General features: G+C 38.5%; 1 protein-coding gene across 2 annotated transcripts; it reads right to left on the bottom strand.

Moving 5' to 3' along the window:
• Positions 1-6,775: 6,775 nt before the first annotated feature.
• Positions 6,776-27,583, bottom strand: fam204a (family with sequence similarity 204 member A). Of its 2 annotated transcripts, none has more exons than XM_033614021.2 (7): positions 27,206-27,583; positions 26,806-26,896; positions 25,967-25,997; positions 25,372-25,474; positions 23,684-23,773; positions 8,657-8,766; positions 6,776-8,449 (listed from the first exon to the last, which is right to left on the bottom strand). In XM_033614021.2, exons 1-7 carry the CDS (start codon positions 27,443-27,445, stop codon positions 8,398-8,400), a joined length of 717 nt encoding a protein of 238 aa, XP_033469912.1. In that variant the 5' UTR covers positions 27,446-27,583; the 3' UTR covers positions 6,776-8,397. The 2 variants fall into 2 exon arrangements, with proteins under 2 accessions (XP_033469912.1, XP_033469911.1); XM_033614020.2 differs by having other exon boundaries at positions 25,372-25,477.
• Positions 27,584-27,742: the final 159 nt, after the last annotated feature.

Raw genomic sequence — 27,742 nt, forward strand, 5'->3', positions numbered from 1 at the left:
ATTTACTGCATTTATTATGAACCACACATCAGCTGCATTATCTGTATTTTTTTTATTTCAGAAACATTGCTGTCATTAAATAGATGTTTTAAGGAGTAATATCTACCATTACAGACATAATCTATTATCCTACTTTGCAGCTAACTCACAAAACTGTACAGTAGTTGTAAATGTAGGTTACAAAAGCAAAACACATGAAAGAATTCACTGAAGAAATAAATATTTGCCTTGTTGTCCTAAACTAACCAAATAATTAACTCAGAATTCTGAGAGTTTTCTTTATTGGAAAACATATTTGCCCTGTTTGTACATTCTCGTTTTTCTAAATTAACAAGATAATTATTTTGTTAATTTAGAAAAGCATAAGTAGATTTTTTTCAATTAAAACTTTTTTTAGGGGGGGGGGGGGGGGGGGGTGTCAATGAATATATTACGCTCATGTAGATGTTAAATTTAATATTTGCTAGTTTGAAATTTTGATGATAGGTAAATTCAGTGGTGTGGTGGAGGGCATACACAGGTATACAGGGTATACCCACCTCGTCTTCTGGTTGTTTACTGTGCACTAGCCAAAAAGCCATTGGAGTATCAAGGAGAGTATACCACTTAGACATACACCCATCTCATCAACTACCACGTTATCAGTGGGTATACCTTTAATAAACCTATATATTGAATGATTAATGGCACGTTGCTCATAATTTTACAATAGCATTTATGTATAAATTACAACCAAAACTTCTCCTATGTGCTAAGCTTGCAGGAGAAGTACAGTGGCTGACATGAAAATGCAAACAGCCTTTTCCAGAGCTAATGTTTTCATCTGTCTCATCTGGGCTACTGTAGAAAAAACAGCAGACTCTGTGGAAGAGGAATAGCTCATTCTAAGGTAACAAGAACACAATGATTCTTATGTTCAGGTGATTACAAACTGATGAAAACATAGCTATGAATATTATACATCATCTCTGCTAGTAGATGCTACTAAATCCTACACACTTGTCCTTTAACGAGCCATTGAAAGCATTGCCTTTGTTTTCTTTACATATAATGTTGACATGGCTGTTCAGATATACAGCTGAAATGGCCTCAAAGACACTGGATGGTACTGTGTCAGTTAATGGGTTAGATTTAGAATTTGATATAGACTATATTACTGTATTATGACAGTGTTTCCTCAGTTTATTAAGGAGCATGTCTGACCACACAGGGAAATAACTGGAAGGCTGCAGATCGCTGAATCAATGGAGAGGTGTTGGCAGGCAACAAGGGAAAACCAAACAGGCTGAAGTGAAAAGAAAAAGTGACAGCATAGTAAACAACTGTGAAAATTACAGTATAAATACCAGTGTGCCAGGATGCATGCATACAAATGTGTCTTAGTCTCTTCTTTCAAAATGTGTGAAAAATGACAAATGTACATTAAAAACCTCCAATAATTTATGTGTAAAATTCAGATCATTATGAAAATAGCATATTTATTATCAATGAAAACTACTGCGGATCATTTTTGGCCCTCTTGTGGAAGAGTGTCCAAATGACCCATGCATCAAAGGGTTAATTCAATGTACTTTGAACTGCCACTGTCTTGTTGCAGTACAACTACAGTATTACCAGTATTAATTGATCAATAACAAGTCTGGAGCGGTTTCCTCCCCCTTCTAATCAAGCCAGTGTTTGTAATTACCTGCTCTACAGTAGGTGAGTGTTCTTCATAGGACCTCAGCAATAAATTACCACACAGGCCAGACTTACTGAGGTCTTTCCTGGGACAAATCAAGGTAATGTTAATTACACCATTAAATTCATTTGCTCAGTGTAAATCCCCTCCGGCTGTTCTAGATCATGCTGTGTCCATTCTTAAGATACAAAGGGATCTCAGGTCTGTGTGTGGAAATAAAGGCAGGTCAGAGTAAGTTATATAGGAGAGGCGTGTTTATACACTATGACAAAAGGGGAGATCTTGAATGAACACGTTAAATAGACTGCAATAAGCTTTAACATCTTAATACAGCCCGATATGCTGCACGATTTAACCTGGTTGTCCACATAAATGATATTTTCTCCTTTCTCTTCAGGTACACGGCACTGCTTAAGATGTCATTACCTCTGTTGGGACTGTTAAATGCTTCCATAAAGAAAAATGAAATATTCATTAACTTGGTTAATAATTCATTCAGATAAAATGCAGTATGTGGTTTGCAGAGTGAAGATGAATACATAATGAGTGCATGCTCAGCATATTTGTGATTGGGAATGTTTTTTTTTTTATTTCTTTATTTCGCGATAGCAAAAGAAGAACATTAATTGAAAGTTCATTTTCATTTTTTGTTCTTTAAGTTATGCTAAATGATAAAATTGATGCTTTCCAAGCAGTTTCAAAGTAAGAAACAACTAAGAGGGTGTATAAGTAACCCACATACTACAGTATGGGTTTTAATTATAGAGGATGTGCATTTAAACAGTCTTTATCAAATCGTAAATGTTAGCTTGACCTATTCCCATAGTTTGAGGAAACTGCGTAAAGCACTTTGTACTTTGCTGCCTGAAAATTGGAACCATAACCTTTGCTTATCATGTAACAAAAGCCTGCAGAATGAAACACTATATTCATAATTTCATGAGAAGTTTTTGCCTGACAATATCCAGTTTCTGCTCCAGATGTCATATCAAAAGTCTCTGACTCTGTCCAGGAACAGCAGTAAGTGTGTGCAGGTTGCTTCAGTTAACACTGGAGTGGTAAAGTGTTCCCACACCGCCACACTGCAGTGTAAACACCACTCATCCAAACACTGTCAAACTAATTTCCTCACACCACAGAGGTTCATTTTGGCTTTCAGATGAATCACTTCTTTCTCTAATTATCAATTGTGACACCCATAATCACTGGAAGACTGTAGCGCAGAATAAATGGCATATCTTTTGTGTTATAATTCTGTGCATCTTAACAAACATGACCCATTAAACAACCCTGTGGCCTTTTTCAAGAGCGATGATTACACTAATTAAAACTGCAAAACATCTGCGAGGGCTACAGACGTGCCAGAATTAAACAGGTCATTAAATCAGCCGAGGAATATGTCAACATCCACACTGCCTGTCGCTCCCACAAATGTGTTACTTTGAGAGGAAGGGAACAAATATACCTTGTGTACTGAAATGTGCATGTAATTTACATGATATCAAATGTGAAAAGTAACATATTGTGGGGGTTTTCTACAGTGGCCCTGAGACACTAAACAATATTGGACTAAACACATTAACAAGAAAACAAAACAAAACAATGTTTCACAAATTGGTAATAAAACAATGTTGCAGTGATGATTTTGTCATGTTTTCTAAAAGGTGTTTTCTGTTCTGCTCAAGTGTTTTCTCCAACATGCCAGACTGTCATTCTGTCAAACGACAGAGGCAGTCATTAGCAAATGACTCCCAGAACGACTTGTATAAATGTAACAGTGACAGTTTTAAACACATGCTTAACATTATGAAAATATCACAGGCACCAAAACACCAAAACTCCGTGGTAAGGTTTGGGAGAAGATCATAGTCTGGGATTAAATCAGTAGGTTTGATACATAACAAAAGTTATGTATGTAAGTTAAGTATGTTTTGTAAACTGTATTTTTTGGTTTCACACAAGACACAAATCTCCGTCTCATGAGCGAAAGTCCTGTTTGTTTGACCCATCCATTCATCCTAACCTCCTCCCTATGTGGACTTTGTCACTCTTTATAGACGAATTCGGTGAGCGATTTGTGTATGCCGCCATCTTGCGGCGGCGCCATTGCTGCGGTGACATGTGTCAGTCATCAATTCATTATGCTGTCATTGTAAACTGACTCTCTACAGTGACAGCATCATGAATAGCTGGATTGATGATGTTAGACAGTGGCCTCCGGTAACGATGAAGGTATCTTAAATGAGCACCGATATTAATTTAGAAATTAATCATTTGTTTGTGCTATAAGCAGGAAATATTAGAGTAACAGGGAGATAATAGACTGTATCATTAAACACTGTGTAATATAATGTTAGCATACGTTACGTGTACTGACGTTAGCAAGCTAGCAGCGTGACATTTAATCATTATGGACAGGCTACGTGACTAAAAACAACAACAACAACAACACGTGTTTGTGTTTTGTTTTAGGTATTCAAGAATATTTTATTGATCGCCTGGCCTCCGATGACCAAAAAAAAAATTACAGGTCTCTGATTGAGGGTCAAAATTACCTGAGCTCTGGATGGGTCTGGCAAATTTTACACCACCTTTTAGACGACCATCACATGATATTGAAAGCGATCAATATTGATCGCCTTCAATATGATGTGATGGTCACGTAGCCTGTCCATAATGATTAAATGTCACGCTGCTAGCTTGCTAACGTCAGCATACGTAACATATGCTAACGTTATATTACACAGTGTTTAATGATACAGTCTGTTATCTCCCTATTACTCTAATCTTTCCTGCTTATCGCTCAAACAATTGATAACTTTCTAAATTAATATCGGTACTCATTTAAGATACCTTCATCAGTTACCGGAGGCCACTGTCTAACATCATCAATCCAGCTACTCATGATGCTGTCATTGTAGAGAGTCAGTTCACAATGACAGCATAATGAATTGATGACTGACACATGTCACCGCAGCAATGGCGGCGCCGCAAGATGGCGGCATACACAAGTGGCTCGCCGAATTCGTCTATACTACATCACCTCACTTCCTCCTTTGCTCCCATCAAAATGACTACAGCCACTAGAGGTTGCCGCCTAACAGTAAATGTAAATAGAGTGCTCCAGGGATGATGTTTTTCTGTAGGCCAATGCTCAAGTTATAGTCACCCTGGTTCCCTAGTCCAAAAGCCAATGAGATTTTTTTTTTCATTGGTTTTTGGATTATTGCGTATATTAAACTCTGTGGTGAACAAAAGTATGCAAGATAATCTTCACAAGTTAACACCACTCGTATGATTTTTGAAGCCTAAATGTAATCGCCAGAAATAAAAAGCTAATGTTAATGTTGCCCCAACAGCACGGCTGTATATGTTCTTTAGTCTTATTTTGCCACTTTCTAGCAAAGGTTGTTTTTTTTTTACAGACACACAAAAGCTTCAAAACTCATGAGTAGGATACTTACTGATGTTTTCATGTTGTAGAACAAGACGTGAAAATCTCTTAAGCTTGTGTTAACCACAGACCTTATTTCAGGCATCTAACCAAAAACCCATTAAAAAAAACTGCTGACTTTGACACGAGAAAACCAGGGGTGCTGAGATGCTAACTCATTTCCTGGATTTAGTACTTATTTCTGGAGCACTCTATATGGGTCGTTAAAAGATTGTGTCTTAGACTGTATATAAAAATCGACGTCATGACAGCTCCCCAAAAGTGAAGCCAAAACATCTCTATTGCCCCCTAGTGGCTGGCTGCAGTATGAGTCATAAACGCCACCCCTCTCCATGCTAGCAGATAGGACATGGGCCAAACAAAAAAATTAAAGTACACGTCAAATACATTTTTCCCAAAAAGGTTTCCATCATTTTAGGTAGTTCTTAGGAAGCTATGGTATGTTCAAGTGTTTGTTTGTTTTTTGTTTTTTTTAAATAAGTTGGTTATAATGATTTATTTGATGCTATAAAAAGGGGGTCTGACGACATGCTTTACAGCTTGCTTGCTTGTGCTTGCAATCACTGGCACTGCTCACGACCGGTCGGATGGTAGGAACTCAATACTGTGGTGATGGCTTCTGCGCAGACTGCTCCAAATGACATCACCAGGGTAAGGTGACAGCAGCTGTATCCGAGATATTTTGGCTTTATTTTTGTTGAGTGGGAGGAAATGGAGGCACGTTATCTATCTTTATATGCAGTCATTAGCTTGTACCAACAACCTGTGGGGTTGTTTCTAGGTGATGAACAGTCTTGTTTTCTCAATTGTTGTGTTTTTTATATATATATATATATATATATATATATATATATATATATATAAAATATAAAATGTTAAAGTTTTATTTAATGAACAAGAGAAATTTCATCTGTGAAAAACATTAAAACATTTTCTAAATTTAATATTGCTTGAATCATTTATTTACACAAGGAAAATTCAACAAGAGCAATCGTAACAACTTGTAGTTACACAATAAAACACAACATTGCAGCTATATTATCAAAAAACCTTTAATAAAGCACAAACAAAGCAACATTACCATGTCAGGTTGCGTTAGATGTGAGCTATTTTGAACGTTGCTTGCCTTTATCAGCTGCATCTTGGAGATCTCTCCTTCCAGTTAATCCTCTCCTAGCCAGCGATAGCAGCAAATGATAGTGCTGATGTCTTACCAGCAACATATGTTCCCTTTCATACAACAGCAGCTTTCCAACCATTTAATGGGATTGTTGTTGTTTTTTTCTTCCCCCACTCCACACAACAAACACTTTTCCTAGAAGTGGTGCTACATGTGCCCAAGGAATTTGTCTCCTTGTTTCACAACAAATCAGCCCAGGTCAGAGGCTAAGATTGGCCTCCAGGAACAGACTATTGAAAACAGCTCCTCAACATGACGAGAGGGGAAAGTGGATTTTCCAGCTTAAAAGCAGAATCATCTCTGCTCAAGGCATTATCCTGTGTTCCAAGAGATTAATAAAGTGAGATGCTATTGATACGGCACCGAGCTGCTCTTGGATCAGCGCTAGACATGTTCACTGACAACTACTAGCTTTGAAAAATGGCTACATGGTTTGTACATGTGGAAGAAACATATTCGCAGATGATTTATGCCTTTTATTTTGAATGTTCTTGCAAGTTCCACTGAGATGATAACTGTAATACTGAATATAACCTTGAAAAGTTCACTTTTCTGAGAAACTGTGTTTATGAAATACGCAATAGTCACACCTGTAAATAAAACAGACTAATAAACTGTTACGTTGTTCTTGCAGAGTTCTCCAAAACTTTCAAAGCTCTGAGATTTGGCTACTTTTTGTCCTGTTAATGTTTCCTCACTCCTCAGTCAAGATATATTTTTCATAGCAGTCATCAAAGTGAAGAAATCCCATGTTGTACTTTGATGTGCTTAACACAGTTTTAACTCGCGTCTCATTACAGAGATAATTAATAGTTTAATTAGCACCGATTCTCACCAACTGACAGCTTCTCAGACACACGGTCGTGTGATTCTCTTGGATGTAAAATGATGGGAAAAGCTCGATTCTGGAAATTTAAGCATTAGTTTTTACACTCATGTCATATCTAGATTTCCACAGCTCAGGTGTTTTGTATCAAAATTGCCTTCAAACTTTTATTTCTGATGTTTAGTTAATTTTTCCTCATCCTGTTTCAGCCTACACAGCAAAGCTATGAGAACACTGCTCCTCACCGGGGGACAAAGCGCCCAAATATGTGCATTGCAAACAACTTAGGTGGGATTAATTTTAATTCTCATTACCTTGAAGCAAAGCAATCATTTTCTATGGTTGAAAAAAATATAAGCACGCATTACGAATAAAAGTAATTATCATTCTTGTGCTTTTTTTGCATGCTGTTTGCAATTAACACTTCCTGGAATCTGAATGAGCGTTTTAGAAGAGCGAGTAGCTGCCGAGGCAAACGCTGCAGATAAAAAAAAAAGATCAAAGTAACAGCGAGAGGAATTGACGCTTCTAGACGAGTTTACAGATGCTGAAGAGAGCTCATCACACAATGAGCAGCGACTGTAGGCTTCGAGAAAAAACAGCGCGTGCCTCTTGTTCGAGCTGAGAAACAATAGCATGTCGCCCAGCATGGGTGAGGGCCAACAGCAAAGCCTCTGTTTCATGTCTCACACCCCCCCGTGCTTCATCTCCCCAACCCCAAAACGTTCACTCAACTTCCAGTTTACAACTGCTCACAACTGTTTACAGCAGCCAAATTTCATTTTCTTCTCCCAAATCCTATCGCACATTATCCTGTACATTGCATTAGGGCCCTAATCTTCCCTTTCTCTTCCTCGGAAGAAGAAAGGAGCGCCTTCATGATTAACCCACTTTACAGCAATAAATAAATGCATCATCCAGTAATGTACACCAGATTTAATTTGAAGGGGGGAAAAAAAAGGCCAGAACGCTCAAATCACTGAAATGTAATGAAAAATAACACAATGCAGACACCATTGGGCGCCTTAGGAATTAATTTGAATGCTCCATAATTTTCTCTCTCTCTTGTACTCTCTGGATTGGTTTTTCCTCAGCCAACTGTGTGACTTTCCCCCCTTCACACTCTGCTGTTGAAAATTCTTCAAAATATACAAAGGGAATAAAGAAAAACAGGATCAGTCCGCTATAAAAACACTACTTTTATCAAATTAACTTAAAAAAAAAATAACACACGTTCTCCTTTTCCTTCGTGTTTGTCACATGAAGCCCATGTTGCTTTTGGTTTCCCATCGTCTTTTAGCCTCAAACCTGCAACACAGAAAAAAACACATTAAATTACCGAGCCCTTTATGAATACATTTCAGCTGTCAACTTCAATCTCTGGGTGAGTAATCATTCAAAGTCCAGCTGATGCCGGTTTCAGTAGCTCTATCTTAACTGTACTTGAGCCCAGAGTGTAACACATGGCAGATATGATGGCAAACATAAATGCGAGGACAGAGAGAGACGTCCTACCCCCAGGCTATTTGGTTCTTCCTTTTCTGCGCTGCCCTCAAAGCTTCCTCTTCCTGTTTGCGTTGCACAAAGTCACGGCAATCAGCGGCTTGAGCGATTTTCACAGCCAGCTATTTAGAGGCAGACAGAGGAGAGGCCCATTAGAGAATGGAAATCAGTCTGTGGCGAGAAAAAGCTTTCTGACTGATGTGTCAGGGTGGCTTCTCGTCAGTGTCTCTGCTTCCCTGTGCTGCCTCCTCCACACCACAGCACAACCGCTGTTGAGCTCAACAACACATGAATGCCGTCCTGCTATCCTAGAAATGAACACATTTTTCATTAGGACTGGTGATAGGGTATAACACACAGTATGTTACAGAAAGAAACTATTGCGCACAGTGTTTTTCCATGGCAGAGAAACATGCGTACATCATGTACACCAAAATCAGTAAATTAAACTCAATGCAACAAAATGACACAGCAGCATGTGAAAGTATAGATAAAACATAGTACTGGGAGTTTGAAGAGTAATATCAGGAAATTTTACGTGTGTAATGAAAACATAATGATGCAAGGGTATACGTTTTGTTTCAACATTTCAACAGCAAGTCTTCTGCTGCTTTCATGTTTTTACTGGGGAGGGGGGGACAAATATTGTAAATGTTAAGGGGGACGTGTCCCCTGCGTCCCCCCTGAAATGTGCGCCTATGTATGGATATATTTGGCTCTGTTTTCACTGTATCTTGAAAAAGAAGGTACAAATGTCAGTTTGTTAACCATTTACTGTCCAACTGCAATAATACAACAAGCATGTGATTTTACTACGTGTCCTTTTGCTTTTGAATTGTTCCTTAGTCAAAATTAAGTTTCGTGTTTTGTAAACGGACATTAAAAACAATTACTCACTAAGTCAGGCGACGGAAAATGTTGATAACCCTTTAATTGTCTAAGTAATTAAGTCAGGAAAAATGCCCAAAAATGACTGATTCCAATTTCTCATCTTTGGGTTTTAGACTGTTGGTGAATCAAAGCAAGCAATTTGAAGACGTCCCTTTGGGCTCTGGAAAATGTAACGGGTAGTTTCCACTATATTCTGACCAAACGATTAACTGCGGAAAATGACTGGCAGATTAATCAATAACCAGAACAATCAGTTGTTGTTATTCTTAAGTGCTCCTTGTGTTATTCTTTCCAAATTCAACCCTACAAGCTGTTTATAACCTGCAACATCCGACATATTAGAAATACATCTAGGGCAACAGCCAGTGAAACATAAAGGTAAAGAGATACAGTACAAATAACAGTACTGAAAAATGTGTGTATGTGTGTGAGTGTACATCTGTGAGTTTTAAGTGGGGGGTGAAGTGCCCCATAGCGCCATAAATTACAGGAGCACTGTTTTATTAAAATTATTCTAATCTATTTTGCCTTTTGTTTGAGGTGTCATATTTTTAAGCTCCTGGCTTATAGTCTCTCCCGCACATTGTTTCTTTTGATTACTTCTTTTTTTTTTCTTGTTTAATGTGCAAATGCAATAACGGAATAAATAAACAATGAGAAACAATGTTCAGCATTTTGCCATTTTTCCCTCCGTCTCAAAAACGTTGCAGTGGCATTTTCCACTCATCACCAGTGTAAAAGACACTTTTCTGTTTGGAGTACTGCAGGCAGCCCCCGAAATCAGAAGTGAAGAGAATGACCGTGACTGCAAGAGGCAAACATTCAAATCCCAGGGAAGACGTATGTATTGTGAAGCAGAATAATCCCAATAACCCCAGTCACACAGAAGCACGGGAAACAAAGAGTAAAATCCTGCCTCCTCTTGTCACTCCTGAGATAGGTTTATTATTCAAGCAAAGGCAAACTTCGATAAACAACTTGGAACAATTTCACCAAACCTTTGGGTAATTCTCTCTAATATTCAGAGTACAATCAGGGGGGAAAGAAAGTCTTAAGGTAATGAAGAAATGTGCCACCACTGTGCCACTAGAAAAAAAAAAAGACCTGCTGGAAAAAAAATGTTTCAATTATAATTAAGTGGGATAAACTTTATTAGAAAGACTGAAACTAAAATATCTCCTAATGCATGCTGGGATTAAGCAGGTCAGAGCGAGCAGGCAGGAAAAATTAAACTCTAAAGGCTTTTTATCACCATATTTCAGGAACCAAGGGTGTAAAATGTTCTAATTTGGGATACATTAAAAGCCATAAAGGTCTTTCAAAAAGATTAATGGTACTTTGCTTGGATTTAAGATAAGGGCTCCGGCTGGCTGCAAGTACTGGGCTCCGGCTGGGCCCTCAAGGCATTCATCTATACAGTCACTGGAAGATTTGTGAAAGCGTCTGCATAACCTGAAGCGTACATACTATGACAGTTCTCCAGTTCTTTGCTATTTTATAGGTTTTAAATTCCTCAAATCATGTTTTCTCCTTTTAAGAGTTATTACAGGTGATTGCTCTTACATGTGCAGGAGATTTGCAAGCAGATAAAACCACACCAGGGTTTTCCCTGCTCCTCGATGGAGTGGTGCAGGTGCTGCTAAATGCTTTTGAGTGTCTGCGATGCACACGGAGATTATGAACCAGACGTTTATTAAATTGTTGACAAATCTGAGAACAGCTCCTGCTCTCTGTGTTTGCAGGAAAAAACCCACTTTGGCTCATTCTGGGAGCAAATCAAATGAAACTGCATGATGCTAAATGGTTTCATTTGGAGGTTTACAGACAGAGATTTTTCCCTTTTTTCTGCACCAGGATTACCCACATTAACCTGCTCTCCTGTGGGGTTGCATTTGAAATGCAAAAGGTCTTGAAAACACGCCTTTCCAAACATTCCAAAAGCAAAATTAAAACCCACTTCCATGCAATTTCTCCCTCTTTTAAATTCACAAAATAGCGTTTACTATATTTAAAGCATTAAAGGTCTTTAATTCTTTCCCCCTTTTTTTTTATCAGTTTAGTCTACAGTCCCTGATTGTCTTTACTGGGGCTCAACATTAATGTCAACCAAGTTACCTAGGAGACAGAACAGATCAAAGAGACAAAAAAAAACCCCTCAAATGTCTGATTAATCAAGCCTGCAAACAGCTTATTTCTTTTAGCCTGCATGCAAGTATGAAAATGAGATTCCGAGAGCAGTACATTGTGCAGATTTGTTCATTCTTATCTGAACAAAGCCAGCGGCAGCTTATTTCATGGATCACTGGCACTGTCAGCGCTGTGGCGCCGAGCAGGTGACGGCTCCTCTTTCTGTGGCGAGAACAAAATTAGCAAAAAGTCGGCACAAATTAGCCTCTCATATTTTCAGTAATATGACATTATTTTTCATTTACTTTTTTGATCCACTTTTCAGGATTTTTTCCCCCTCCCCTTGCGTGCATCTTAGTGCCAAATCCTTTCACATCAGAGGCTGGTGAAAAATAAGAATGAAAGTACAAAGCTGGAATAAAAGCCGGAGACAGGAAACCTCCTGCATTCTTTGTTTACGTGGCTCCTAAAAGGCAATTCTTCCCACTCCACCACATATTAATATACAATTAAGTGTCCATCAGCGCCATGTTTCTGTGCCTTGTGTCTCTCTCTCTTGTGTGGCCTGGGCACAGCCCTGTTAAAAACAAGGTTTATTCAGAGGATTAATACTCTGACCTTTGGAAGATTTGGGCGTAAAAAAAATCATCATGCACAATGCTGGCACTGCAGCAGCAGCAGCAGCTTAAGGCCACTAGGAGGGTTAAGTCAATAGTACCGTTTTCTGTTCATTCATGTTTGGGTCGTCATGGAGATTCAAGTGGAGACCCAAACATGGGGCCTAAATACAAAAAAAAAAAAAAAAAATCTGCATTGCTGCTGCTGTATAAGCCATACACAAGATAAACCCAATAGTTTCACACTGTTTTCATTCGTGTGTCTGTTCTATTGCATCATTTCTGAGGTGTTTGATAAATAAAAGAAGCATTAGGAAGTCTTTATGAGCAGCGCAGAGTTCACAAAAACACTGTGGCACTTAAACAGCAAGTGCAGGAAAGACAATAGCTGAATAAAAGATGAGAAAAAATACATCTCCATGTGGATAAAGTGTTAAAGCTCCTATTAACAATAAGAAATAAATGATGGCTTTAAGGAAGAAATGGCCTTAAACCCATTCATAAATTTCCTATCCAGGAAGCCTCTTCCAATTAAAACGTGTGAGAGGTGGATTAACAAGGGCTATATGGCTTTGCCTCGCTAAATCACCTCCCCGAGCTGCTCTGCTGCATTTGACGTGTAAACGATTAATGACCAGCCTAATTCCCTTATCACACTACCTTAATGCCTAAATAATGTGGCCTTAGTCAACTTTGGAAAGCAGGGCTATATAAGAAAGGAATGAATATCAGATTAGGCAGCTCGTGTGTTATTTCAGCATAATTTCTCAGAACTGAGGCGGAGGGGGAAGGAAAATGTGTTTCTGGCTGCAAGGCCTCAGTGTTGCAGCAACATTGGGAGGGTCAAGAGATCAAGGGGTCAATCGATACCACCCATGTCGCATTAAAAAAGAAGGAGGACCAAGTTTGATTCAGTTATCCATTTTGACACAAGTAAAACAACAGAATGGACTAAACACGAAGAATGCAAATCCACCAGGGTTTCAGGTCTTATATAAAACAATAGGCATGTGTCCTATCTTCCTAACCTAATTCATTAATCGTATATCAAAATTGTTGTTGATCGCAGCAGTGAAGGTAATATTAAGATTCTTTACTTAAGTAAAAGTAGCAAACCACACAGTAATAACCCTCTATTACATGTAAAAGCATTGAAAATGTTACTTAATTAAACGTATAAGTATTATTAGCAACATAGTGAAAAAATCAAAAGTACTCACTGTCTACAAATGACCCCTTTGTGTGTCATATAATTATATTATTAGATTTTTTTTCCTAATGCATGAATGTTTAAGCAGCATTTTACTGATGTAGTTGGTTGAGCTAATTCTTAAACTATTTTCTATAAGGTTTCAACTAATGATAAGCTTTATTACTGAATAGTATAATCATTGCTTTCTTGGTTAATTGTTTGCTCTGTAAGTGTCAATAAATAGTGAGAAATGTCCTTTACAATTCCCTAGAGCCAAAAGTGACGTCTTCGAATTGCTAGTTGTGTCCGACCAACAGTCCAAACCCAATAATCAATAATTAAAGATAAAGGAAAAGTGCAAACCCTTATATTTAAGAAGCTGGAACTATGAAATGTTTGGCATTTTTTCTGGAAAAATTAATCAAAGGATTAATCAGTCATCAAAATAGTTGCAGATTAATTTCTGTCAGCCAACTAATCGATTAATGAACTAATTGTTTCAATTCATCGGCCATTTCGTGAAGCATCATATTTTATTGGATCACTGTACGTTTTGAATGTGAAACCTTGTAAATGTAAGGTAAATAGTAACTAGAACTGTACATTAATCCAGTGGTACAACATTTCTCTTTGACCTATAGTCAAGTCAAAATATATAATATATTCAAGTGATTTGAAAATAAATAATCAACTGGAAATTTTTAGAAGAATTTGCCTGCTACTAGGTATGGTGAATCAGTTGGTGTGCCCTTAATGTGCACAGTAAAATAAAAGTACAGTACTTGAGTAATTGCTCTGAGTTACATCCAAACACTGGTCAATCGATTTATTGGTATCTCAAGTAATCATTGCAGCTCTGCTTGGGAATTCAACTTAGATTTTTAACTTAGATTTCTCTTCAACAATGACATTGCTGAAGTCAGCAACAGCAAAATGACTGTTAAACAATGTATAATGTGAAAACACTGACAATTGCAATATGGCATTTTAACATCAAAATGCTACATCCAAACGTCACAGCATGTACCTCCGTGTTGCTATATTCCAACACTGTTTAATGGGGCAGCCCCATAAGAGTGTTTTGTATAATCGTCCTTCCACTTTGACAAACAGAATTACATGGTAAGCAAAAAGAAAGTCACTCCAGGGAAGGCACAGTAGAACAGCCATGGCTACATTTTTCCTCTATTAGTAATCTGATGCTAGATACACATGACATGTCATCTTTAGGGAGTAGACTAAAAAAAAAAAATCTCTAAAAGTTCGCCTGCTTTGTGCACATTCCATTATCTCGCCTCTTCTGAGTAGGGTAGGCTTATTAGCAAGCTTTGAACTCACACTTACAATAATATGCCATCAACAGTTTTATAAGCTAATTAGAAAAAACAGTTTAATTAATGAGTGACTGGCAATAAAATGGCAATCATGAAAAAAGAAACCGAGGGTGCTAAGCTTCCACTACCACCAATTAAGGCCTAATTACAAACAAATTATATATGTGTTTTGCTGTGGGCTTTAATTTAAAAAAATGGCTTTAATTAAAAGAGAAAACATGCTAATTAATTAAACAGCACACAAATCTACATTGAAAAGTATGCTTTGTCTATCAAGTAATTAATGAAATACAATAATCCAAATGAGATTCCCAGGCATTTGATAAAAGCTTAGTACCCATTTCAAAATCCATTTCAAAATTAATGGGCGAAAATTTAATGTGAGTCATCCAGAGATACAATAAAAGTTCATTCAGTGATAAATTGCTTATGCTGAAGGAAAAATGAACAAAGAGGAGAGTTTCCCTAAACTCTGTGCGAGGTGGCCTGGGGGGGGGCTCGCAGGGGAGACAGAGTCAGCCTCCTACTCTAATGTGGGGCGGGGAAAGTCAGAATCTGATAAAGCCCACTTTCCACAAAAGCGCTGCTCATTAATTTTTTGATTACAAACACGGGGCATGGCAGGGAGAAGGTGGTGAGAAGAAAAAAAGGTGCTAAATAACATAAATATCATGAAACATTCTTAGTTCAGCTCTTTGTTCCAACTAAGCCACCATGTCTCCTCCGACAAAATGCCGCGACACCTTTGTTTCACAGCATTTAAGTGAGGCTTTCCAAAGGGTAGATTTCAAGGACAGTGGGGCTTTTCCTTTCAGCTGCTGCTTCTATTGAAATACGAGCTGGAACATAATGAGGGATATTATAACCATCCGCAAGTTCAAACGCTACAGAAACCATAAATGGCTCCAGTTAATACATATTCAAATGGTTAATTATTGTATATTAAGTGATCTAACTGCAAAGAGGCTGTGCTTTTTAAACAATTTAGACTAATCGGGTTAATCATGCTCAAAACAGGGTTTAAAGAGAGTTCCACCAGCTGATGGCCATCCACAGAACAGGAGGCCAATGGTCAAAACTGGGGCTAGATCAGGATTGTTGAGCCAGAAGGTTTCAGGCAATCAGTTAACAGTCCAACACAATTCAGGCACTGAATGGTAAGCAATACTATGCACAACTCAACATGAATGCGGTGTCATTTTATCCTATTATATACTCAGAAACAGGGTGCAAAATTTACTTTTTTCTCACTGGCCAAATGGCTAGTGAATGTTGAAATTTTACCAGCCACTCAAAGAATTACTATTGTTTTTTGGCTGGTGTGTGAAGCAAATCTACCTGATATTTGGCTAGTAGATAGTGCTAACTTTGTACCCCATGGTCAGAAACAAGAGAGCAAGAGACAAAAAGCATCAGAAACTGCCTTTTATACTTTTTCTCTCCTCTCTGGCAGAGCAGATTAAAATTGTCGAGATTTCTCACCAAAGTATGATAATACATTTATTTAGTCCGGTGAGATGTTGCTGTGCTGAAGTAATATGATAGTGCGCCAGACATCTTAAACGCTTTCTCTGAGGAAGGTGCTTATGACATTTATACAGCATGGGAGAAAAACATGAAATAATGATAAAATCACAGTGTCTTTAAGTATGTCCAGAACCCACTTTGGACACAATTTGAAGATTGGCCACAGTCTATCTGCCTTTTGTACACCAGGAGAGCTTTTTCGTAGTTCTAAAGGCCCTGACACACCAAGCTAATGGTCAATGTTGGGGTGTCAGTGAGCATCTGTCACCCCAGTCTTTGCGGTGTGTCCCATACTGTTGGCCCTCATTGCCCTTGTTGGCTTTTTTTGAGCCGATTCAGCATGTTGAATCGGTGTCTGAGGCGGCAGAGCCCATCGGTGAATGAAATCACTCTGAATGACAGTTCAGCTGATTACACAAGAAGAGATACGGAAGTGAGGAAAGTAAACAAAGGGCTAAAGTCAAGATTGAAACAAACTTGTTATACTGGATAAAATTATTTTTCTTTAGCCACTGAGCTCTTTAGCAGAAACATTTTGTGATGGTTTGTGTTATTATTCACTGAGGCAGAGTGAATATGCTTTGTTCTTTCAATACTGGATTGTGTTGTTAATGTGCAAACTGACTAACTAGCGTCAAGATGGTCTTCTGGTTTCCCTTTTTGACTGACAAATACCAACTACTGCCATCTATGGAGACTTAGTTCCTCTCACGCAGGTACAGTGGCTGTTGGCTATCGTCAATGCAATATGTTAAGGTGCAACTTTCTGGCCAAGACACAGGTGAGGCAAGGCATGTGTAACGCAAAAGTTGGCTTTTGATGCCGCTAGTTCTTTGATTTTAGTTTGGTGTATCCTAACCCTAACCCTAACCCTTAAGAACCTCCCTTTTTATTGTACCCACATCACAATAAAACTAAAAATGATCATAGCTCGTAGAGTGCTGTTTAGAGGGACTTTTTTTTTTAGCTCTTTTTTTTTTTGGAGTAGGTACTCTCAGCACAAGAGAAACCATACAGCCATGTAAACAACAGCTAACATGAAACATAAACAACAGCTCGCAACAAAAAGAAAATTGAAGAAAACACAGACCGACAGTGAAGTCCAGGCTGTACTGAGCATATATGAGATGGGAGAAATACAACACGATTTGGACTCGTCAAAGCAAAATTGACGTTGCTATACCTACCGCCAACCAGCTTACAGAGCGTCACTTCAGTCTTCCTATTGGTGGTGCAAATGTAACCAGAAAAAAGCCCTTCAAGGTATGTAGTTCTCAGAGGAGCTCCCCAGTGGGTAGTTTCTCTCAGAGAGTCCCCAGAACTGTTTTATCCAAAAATGCCTTATGTTAACTTTATTGCCCTTCAGTGTATTTTTTACCTCAATTGTGAAAGCGTCACTACTACAGTAGAAGAAGACATAATTCATTTTATTCATAACACCTGTTAAAACTGTCGGGCTGGATATTAAAGGTACCTGAATGAGACCTGAACTGGATTACAGCCAGTGACTAGGTTATTGGATGTAGCCGGTGAATCAAGGATCTATGAATACAACTACAGCTCAACTTATTGCAGTAAACATCCACCAGATTCTAATGCATTTGGTCATCACTTCAGTTGATAATCTATTGGTCTCTGTTCAAGCGCAGACAGCAGAAATGTCTGAAATATACTGATCCTCTATAGTGCCTAGCAGTTTTGCATTTTATAGACTGAAAAAAGAAAACTACCTTCAGAATATACTGTGTGTTTCTTTGTGTACTTGGTGTCATTGTTGGACCTGCTTCTTTGCTGTTGGTTCATGAGAGGCCAGCAGTCATGAAACTACTTTTTATTTTTCACATTCTTCAGCTCCTGGAAGTAATGAAATGGACTTGACACCCCCTATTGTTACAGACTAAGAGAGTTTCTGTTTTGAAGTGGTAATGCCACTCTAATAGCTGTGATGAGTGCTATGGGGGAACTGTAAGCTCTAACATGGCGTGACAGTCTTTTGTGGTGAAATATACCCACTTACTATATATAAAGTGCAGCTCCTGACTATTATAAAAGACCTCAGTGGCTATGTTTTATGAAGAGGAAAAGAGTGAGGGAGTAATTATTTGTTGTAAGGATGATGATGAAATAGTACAATAACTAGGGTTAATTAGTGTGACAAAGTAAGTACTGTATAGTAGCAGTCATCTTGATTTAGGATATGGTGCTGAATGAAGACACCAATATAAATTCTCTCTGCATGGGATCATTACTTGGTTAGTACTTGATTTTATTGCCAGTACCAATCTGGGTTTAAAAAGACCTTCAAAAGACTTTTGATACAGTAAATCCTTTAATTTCATGCAATAAATTTGAGGCTAGTAGGTGTGATAACCAATAGTTTGTTGGTTTAAGACATACCTCAGTAATCTTATTTAGTATATGAATGGCACCTTTTCTGCTCTAGGAGTGGTCAAATGTGGAGTTCCACAAGGTTCAATCTGGGGCCCCTTACTCTTCCTAATATACTGTATGTAAACGATATTAAATTTGCAGTTGATTGTGGATGTTATCTCTATGCTGATGATTCGACTTTGTTAGTTCAAAATGTGTCTGTTGACACTGAGTACATGTTAATAAATTTAGGTAAGACTAAATTCTATTTGCCTCACAAATAAGTAACAATAAACATTTTTTTAAACTGTTTTCCGCCAAAATAGGCAATCTTTTTTTTTTTTTTAAAAAAAGATATTTTTGGGGGCATTTTTAGCCTTTATTTGACAGGACAGACAAGCGTGAAAGGGGGAGAGAGAGAGGGAGTGACATGCAGCAAAGGGCCGCAGGCTGGAGTCGAACCCGGGCTGCAGCGGCAACAGCCTTGTACAAGGGGCGCCTGCTCTACCACTAAGCCACCGACGCCCCCAAAATAGGCAATCTTGCAATACACTGATAGTGACTACAGCATTATGTTTATTTAATCCTTACCTTTTTTTGTGAACGTTTAACCTAAATCACGATCTTTCCCTAACCTTGACCAAAGTGCCTTTGTTACCAAACCCAAACACAGACAGGAGTCTGGATGCGAACCCAGGACTGTCTTGCATGTTCATCAAATACGTTGTCACCACAATACAATTATCAATGTACTTTAGAGCCTAATATACAAAAATAGGACAGGCTTCACTTATGTCTTATGTGTACATACCGAACCATTACATTACAAATTTTCCTATAGGTCACACTACACTTTAGATGACGTAGGAAGCCCCACTGTGCTTTGTAGCACTGATGAGTTATCGGCTTTTTGCACTGGCTCATTTCTCAGGAAAAGCTGCAAAATCAATCTGTCAAATGCTATCAAGCCTCCTGACAGACTGTGAGCCGTGTGTGTCAGTCACTCCGTGTTATGCTAATTACTGAATTAATTAGCCCACATGCAACTTGCAGCGTTGTAAAATGATGTGCAGTAATCAAAGGATGGAGACCGAGTCTTCTTAATTGGAGGACTTGCACCTTTTAATCTACTGAACTAGGTCTACTTTAGAGGCGAGAAGCTTTTTACATTATTTTGTGTCTTCTATGGCCTGTGAAAGGAAATCTAAATGTGTTGAGAAGGATCAACAGACATCTTTATGAGAGAAGAAACCCTATCTGCACAGTTTAAAGGAATACATTAGGGAGCTTTGTCTAAGCAATGTAGACATAAATAATATTTTGTTACCTAAAAGGGGATGTGATTTCTTCGCGCCATCTTCGGGGGCGTTAATACTTTCACTTAAAAGCGGAGCATGTCTTTATGAATTCATCTAAAACAAAGGCTTAAAGCCTTGGGAAATGTTTAAAAACTGTAATGAGAATAAAAAACCTCAACCTGCAATATCCAAGCAGCGCGTCTCAGAAGTTTGACAGATGAAAGAACACGTATCTCAGAATTTGTAAGGAGCCTTCAAAACGGGTTTTTACCAAATTGTTTTAATGTTCAGATTAAAAAGAAGAAAGTGGAGCAAATGGAAATCATTAATTGATTTGAGGGAGCCCAAAACAGCAGAAACAAACATTTTTGTCTTATAAAAGGGGGGATTCTGACAGCAAGCTCTCTATCTTCCTCCCATTTCCCTTTGCTTTGAGGAGATAAGTGGGAAACCGTTAGATTGAGGATGAAAATACACTGAAACATTGTCATCCATCATGTACCAGCGTTTTCTTAACAAAACAATGCCTAGAGGGACAAACAGGCCTCTTTAGTTCTTCACAGCTGTCGGGATGCTTTTGCATTTTTTGCGAAGAAAACCTGTTTCTATTCTTCCAGTGAAAAGCCTGCCACAATCATGTCTTGGTGTTATGACCGTAAACAAATTAAACATCTAAGCCATTCCGTACCAAATGAGTCACTCAATTATAACCTTGAAATTGATTCTGGCCACAGCGGGGATTATTGATCTTCTAAATGTTTGTCACAGTGCTCCTGTCAAAAGTGAACAGGAGTGCTGTAAACAAACATTGGTCTTAATGCTATCTGTGTTACAGGCTGCATCATTTAAGATAGAATATAATCCTTTCTAACTAATTCAAAATCATTAAAACTTTTTGCTTTTTAGCTACTGCTTCTCTACATACACCTTCTATGTTCAGCAATGCCTCCCTTTGTATCTAAAAGTGAACGATAAAGAACTTTACGTCCCCTAGGTTTTGGGGATTTCAAAATGGTCAATTGACTATACTCTCGTGAAATGAAGTTGTCGCTGCTAAACAATGAGTTGTGGCTGCCAGACTGCTGTCACGTCCCATCACAGTTCTGGCAAGACGCAAGGCAGGTGCCAGGGAGGCGAGAACCTCGGCTCAGGCTAAAACCAATCCACCAACGCTCTAAGAGGCTTTCTGAAAGTACAGCGCAGGTGCCACTCACAAGAGCTTTCATTTAACTTCCCCATATTTGACCACTCCGCTAGCAGTTAAGATGGGAATATAACAGCTCTGATGCTGCACTAATGTCCATTACACTCTGAAGATACTAAGGACAGGCATGTAATGCCAATTAAATGAATAATACAGCTCCTTTTTTTATTTTTAAACACAGACCCTTGTTGATGGAGCCTACTTATTCATTCAAGAGGGTTCTCCAGGGAAAGATCTACTGGGAATATAAAACATTTTTAAAACAGGAGGAGTAAAATCTCTTGCAAACACACTATCTCTTCTTCTGTTATAGTTTGTGGGGTCATTTCTTTCTAAATATCATCGTTTTTGGTGACATCTAGTCTGAAGATCAGATAATGTTTTCCACAGTGATCTTGATTCATTGTCACAGTGATGTACCTACCAGGTTTAATCATCAGTACAAAAGACAAAACCTGTGTCAGAGATGTCTGGTTCTTTGATATAAAGTCAAAGGTAAAAGCCTTTGGACATAAAAACATTAGGTGAGAAGCTGACTATGACTCCTAAGGGGAAAATGGGTGAGAGACATCTAATCACAGCGCTTGGAAAAAGTTGACAGGCAACCAATAGAAGTATCAGGAAGTTACAGGTCCCCACCAGGAAATTAGCTGCTTCCAAAATTTCATACTGACATGCTTTTTTGTAGGCTAAAACAGTGTGTGAGATTTTTTTAGTAGCCTATGTCCAAAACCTTAGCATGGAACCAATAGTGAATGAACTGCAATTTTTTTCGAAATAAATATTACACTATGCAAACACTTTATCTACAATCTATAATTTCTACTACACCACCATTAATATCCAGCAATACGATGTGGTAGTGAAGACAAAGTTCATAACAGCAGGCAGTGACTGAGGCAGCTCTGTAGCATCAATTAGTGATAAATACATCTCTAGAAATAGATAACTTTGTTCATGAGTCTGCTGCCTGATATGCAATTTGGAAAACACTGTATAAAGTATTATGGTAGGAATACCATTACAGATGGATGATATATTACATGATTATTGAGATTTGGTTGGGCTTTTAGCCATGCAAATGGCGTGGTTCAAGAGATGTCGGTCAATCATTCCATCAGACTGAAATGTTTCAGAACTACTTGGATGGCGCGCTATGAAATTTGGTACACACTTAAACATTATACCTGCTAAACATTAGCTTGTTTGCATGCTGATCCTAACATTTAGCTAATATAAGCATTATCCAGACACAAAGATGTATGCGACATAGCGTTACACAACCAGTTCACCTTGCATTTTCTAACTGCTGAAGTAACGTTACTCCGACAGACGTGATGAAGAACCAAAATACTCCAGAGGTTTATCATGCGTGCAGACGCCAGTAGAGCTGAGGCAGAGCCAGATTAGCGCTTTCATCCTGTTTCCAGTCTTTATGCTAAGCTAACTGTGAGCTGGCTGTATCTTCATATTCAGCATAGACATGAGACTGAGAGTGGTGTTGATTTTCTCATCTATCTGCCAGAGAATGAAAAAGCATATTTCCAAAATTGTTGCTTTAAATCTCTTCACTTTGAAATTTATGGTCGATTTTGAAAAAATTCAGCAAGAAAAGCGACTACAACAACGAAACATTTCGATTAGCTACAACTCTTTGACTGGCTTCTTTTTCCATAGCATCGGGACTAAGGTTTATGGGTATTGTAGTATTTAGATGCTAAACTGACGGACCACACAGGATTTCTTGGAAAACATGTTTAATTAAGTCTGGTGACCATAACATAAATCTAAAGTGTAGGATCATTATGGGAGACTCCTGTGTTTCTATTTGAGAGACATTTCCTGAACCAGCAGCCCCGCCTACTTTGAAACTCTATTGCAATCCAGGACTGACAATGACATCTCAGCCCACAGTGTCACACGTTTGTGTTGCCATTATTACAAAATGAAAAAGCTGATGGGATGCTGTAAGCAACACGCATCATGAAACAAAGAAGTTTAACTTTGATGCTCAAAGTACGGCAATTCCCCGAGTGGAGAAGTAACACCGCAGCTGTATGTCTTTTTAACCACAATTATATGTGTGTGTGGGCTACATTTTATGCTAAATTAGTTTCAAACCACTTGATCCTTGATGCCTGCCAAGGCGGTTAGTTACAAAACTTCAGGCACTGCATTTAGGGACATGTACACTTCAAAGGTATGAAACTCTTACCTGGAGAATGATTTAACAGTTGGCTTGAAAGCAATGTACCCTTCATTAAAAAGCAGAGCCAAAAGTCCTTTAGACACTGCAGCACTTCAAAACTAAGGGGAGGGCTTTCCATTAACTCAATGGAAAAGGGCTGCAGGACTGAATGGTGGGTGTCTGCGTGTGTTTTTGTTCCTCTATGTCTTTGCAGCAGAAATGGCCACGGATCCATTAGCCTGATTTGTCACAGCGGGAGCACCCCAAAGATCTCTTATCAGCACAACGTACCTCTCGAGTGGCGAGTCTGTCGCTCATCTCCTCCGCCTTTGCAATGTCCCCTTCAGCTATGGCCCTCTCTATGCTCTTTTCTAGGCCGGACTGCAGAAGAGGGAAAAAAAAAATTCAGATTTTTTTTTTTTTTTCCGAAATAGGGGTAGAGAGAAAAAAAAATCAAAGACTAACTTCAAAAGTCCCCAGGGCCTTATTTTTAATATGATTGCCATTACTACAAATATGTAGATTTCCCTTCACAAATGAAAACCTTTTTGATTGGATATTAGTGGGGAAATCTTAGAAATGCTACAGGAGATTACCAAACATAAATGTGACTCTTTAATTACACATTTCCATTACAGGCCTAAGCAGAAGGGGGTGCAGAGAGGCCCCCGGTAACTGATGGCAAGGCAGTTCTGCTGTGATGAGCCTATCTGAGAAAGCGGAGCACCAGATTTCTTCAGCCCCTAAAATTTCATCATGCTAAAAAAATACACTGGAAGGAGGCTATAATTATTAATGTGTCTCCTCTGATGTATTGTTTGAGGACCTTGACTCAAGTGTAAAAGTACAAGGATGATACCATCAGGCTTAAAAACGCAGAATTAGTATAACAATTTTCTCTGTAACTCGAGTTGCTTGGTCTTGATTTTGCTTTACATAGTTTATTTTTCTGCAGACAAACTGAAGCTGACACTGATACAACGTGACTTGTGATCTGAATTATTGTATATTGCACTCTTGAACAAAACTATAACTGACAGACCATCACCCTTTATGCCATGAAACATGTTTTTAAGGTCACTGAAGAAATGCTGTTAGCAGCTTAGTTAACGACATCTGGCTGCTATGGCAGCTTTTTCCTCAAATGACTGTGAGAAGGACTTGGCAGAATTAAATAAAATATGATATATTAATTACAAGAAACCACATTTGAGGGATGAAGGAGCCCCTCATTATGTTGATGTGACAAGTTCTGTTTCATTCAGCTTGTTAATCATTTCTTTTATCCTTTCATAGTTGCCCTATTCAAAATGAGGCTAAAATCAGCAAAAACTCAATTTTATGCTGCTCTGAGTTAAATTAAGCACAAAATACTCCAAAATAATCATTAAAAGGATTTCAAAATGAAATGAGAACAGCTCCCATTCACTGGGTCAGCTATAATGTTCATCAAGCTTGCAAATATTTTGCTTCATTGGCAATTTGCAAGCCTTTGCATAAAATGTTCATTCATCTTTAAGTGCAGAAATGTATCCAAATGAAAGAAAGTTATAATTTCTTCAATGATGAAGTGGTACATGGCCATTTATTATCTAGCCATTAATTTAAATGTTTCAGCTACACTCACAGACGCCATATCAGGTACTCTAACCCTCTCTTCTTTTGTCAAGTGAAATTTTGATTTTCATTAGGATGCTTGCAGAGGAAAAACCTACATTTCACTTTAATCTCAAGCATGCATGAAAGGAGATTCATCCTAATCTTATCACTAAATGTAGCCAAACATAATCCTTAAAATTCATCTCAGTGTCAGGTTAAGTTAGCATAAGGATTCTTCTAATCCATATGTCATATCACATAAAACAATGAGAGAATACAGTGGCATGGAAACACAAAGGATGGGAAGGTGTTACTAACAGCTATGACTGACACAGTATTAAACCTCGGTAGATAAGTTGGAAGGCAGGAATCTTTGTTACCTTCGGAGGGGGTTTGGAACATGCAGGGGGATGAAATCGATCATTTACACCGAAATGCTGCTTAAGCTCATCCCAGTGCTTCTCTCGCTCCTCCTGATGCTCACTGCTGACAGAGAAAATGTGTTAATGTTCATTACATGTAGACCAGCACTGTGATAAGCCAAACTAATACTGTTCATACTGCAACTGGACTCTGTTTCAAACTCTATGCTAAAATCAGACCCGTATGTCTAGATGAATGTGTATCACACAGCATGGTAACATCATCAGTGCACATCAGACTTCCCTCAACACATTACAGCTATAATGCGACACTGGATGATATTCCTGTTTATTAGTTATCAGGCTCATGCAGTCTCTCTCTTGCAGTAAACTTACTTGTTTGTGTTAGCTAGTCATTCATCATCATTTAAATCTATCTATCTCTATCGTGATAGTGCAGTTTGAAATCTGAGATCTGGCTTCATTCACAAGCTTTTTATTGTGGCAGTCCACACTTTCAGCTACATATTTGCCATGGGTGCATGAGACAAATAATCTCAAATGTTTTGTTTGTATAAATTAGCTTCTCTGGTTGGATGTTTCAATTTAGTACCTTGTCTCTGTCGGATCCTCACTCTCTGTTCCTGTTGATTGGCATAAGAGACACAGTTACTTTGATACAAAATAGCGTCAGCTAATACTAACAGAAGTCTTCAAGTATAATTGACGGTTTTAAGGTCCATTTTGTAAGATTTGGGGGCATCTATTGCAGGGTTGAAAATTAGCACTAGGCACCAGCTCAATGCTGGTAAAACATGCAAGTGGCTGCTACGTTTGCTTCACTCACCAGGCAAAAAAACACAATGGTTATCTATCGAGTGGCAGGTGGACAAAGAAGTTAATTTCTAACCCTGATCTATTGGCAAAAATGGTATATAACATTCATAACTATGTTTTTATTAGTTTATAATCACCTGAACATAAGAATCATTTTGTTGTCATTACCTTAGAATGAGCTGTTTATATCTACATACGGAGTGGGTCCTCTTTCACAGAGTCTGCCATGTTATTCTACAGTAGCCCAGAACGGACAAATCAAATACTGGCTCTAGCGCCATTCATGGTTTTGAGTCAGCCACCGTAGTTCTCCTACCCGCTTCGTACATTAGAGAAGTTTCAATCCTGCAACCTATTTGCTAGATGCCACTAAATCCTAGACACTAGACCTTAAAGAGGGTGGCCTGAAGTTTTTTTTATTTTTATTACAGGTCAGAAAGTTAATATCATTAAGTATTACAATTATTACTTTTGCTCTCCTCTTGTTAAGAGGCTGATTCCAATACTTTCGTTCACTAGAAAAGGCAAAATACATATGAACAGAAGCAACCATTGTGGCTAAAAGTCACCAAACAGTATCAAGAAATACATTTGTCACTGTATTATCAGTGAGACCTTTCTTGTGATGTCTTCTTTTTCTTTTTCTTTTTCTGGGGATTTTCATTGTCTTCATTTTGTCATTCTTCTGTCGTAGATCCTGGAATTTCTTTAAGACAAACACACGTAGTGAATGCACAAACTGACAGTATCACAACCCCTGTTCTAACTCTACTGTACACATATGATTCACACAGTCCAACAGGGTTTTAAAAACCTTTAATTCACATTTTGTTAGCTCAAGAAGGGCTGGGGATTCAGCAGAAATAGTAGATGTACTGCATTTGTTATATTAAAAGTGTTTTCTCATCTAACTAACCCCCACTTACAGACAACAAAGCCACAGGTGTACATCAGCTACTTTGTATTTCACAGAATCAATGCTATGCTTAGCTTATTGCATCCCAAATCAACATACTTGCCACATTTCCTGAGATATACCAGGCATACTGCATGTCGGGGAATCACTGTCTGCATCACTAGCAGTGTGAGTCGGCTGTGCCTCCACCACTGAGACTGTGTTTTCCCCGGCTGAGCCCAACTTTTCAGCAGAGCTCTCACACTTCTCTCTCTCCCTCTTCTCCTCAACATCGTCCTCCTCGTCATCTGGACTGAGGTCGTCTTCGGTTAAACCTTTTGGCAAGAGTCCGCTGTACATTCCGAGGCAGTAGTTTACAGTCACATTATACTGTAATTTATCATATTTGCGGGACTAAAAAAGGTCAGAAATTGCTAAATGATAGATTTCGAAGGCAGCTGCTGGCGCCGATTGAAGCAGTCTCTCATTTCCGGGTAAACATTGTGACGTTGCGGGAAGGAAAGCACCGATTGGCTCGTAGCTAGCAAGATTGAGCACAGAATCCAATCAGTACTGTTTTCACAAAGGCTGAGCAGCAGAGCCTAGAGACGTGTCAAGTGCTCTTATTGGCTGTTTTTGTAAGAACAACGTTTAACA

This window comes from Epinephelus lanceolatus, chromosome 17 (assembly GCF_041903045.1).
Source record: "Epinephelus lanceolatus isolate andai-2023 chromosome 17, ASM4190304v1, whole genome shotgun sequence".
In the NCBI taxonomy this organism is placed as follows: domain Eukaryota; kingdom Metazoa; phylum Chordata; class Actinopteri; order Perciformes; family Serranidae; genus Epinephelus; species Epinephelus lanceolatus.

Coding starts and splice junctions, on each gene's coding strand:
- fam204a (XM_033614020.2), bottom strand. CDS start 27,445: ATGTACAGCGGACTCTTGCCAAAAGGTTTAACCGAAGACGACCTCAGT. Junction 26,897..27,205: donor TATCTCAGGAAATGTGGCAA/GTATGTTGATTT, acceptor TTTGTCTTAAAG/AAATTCCAGGATCTACGACA. Junction 8,767..23,683: donor ACAGACTCGCCACTCGAGAG/GTACGTTGTGCT, acceptor GCCTCTAAATAG/CTGGCTGTGAAAATCGCTCA.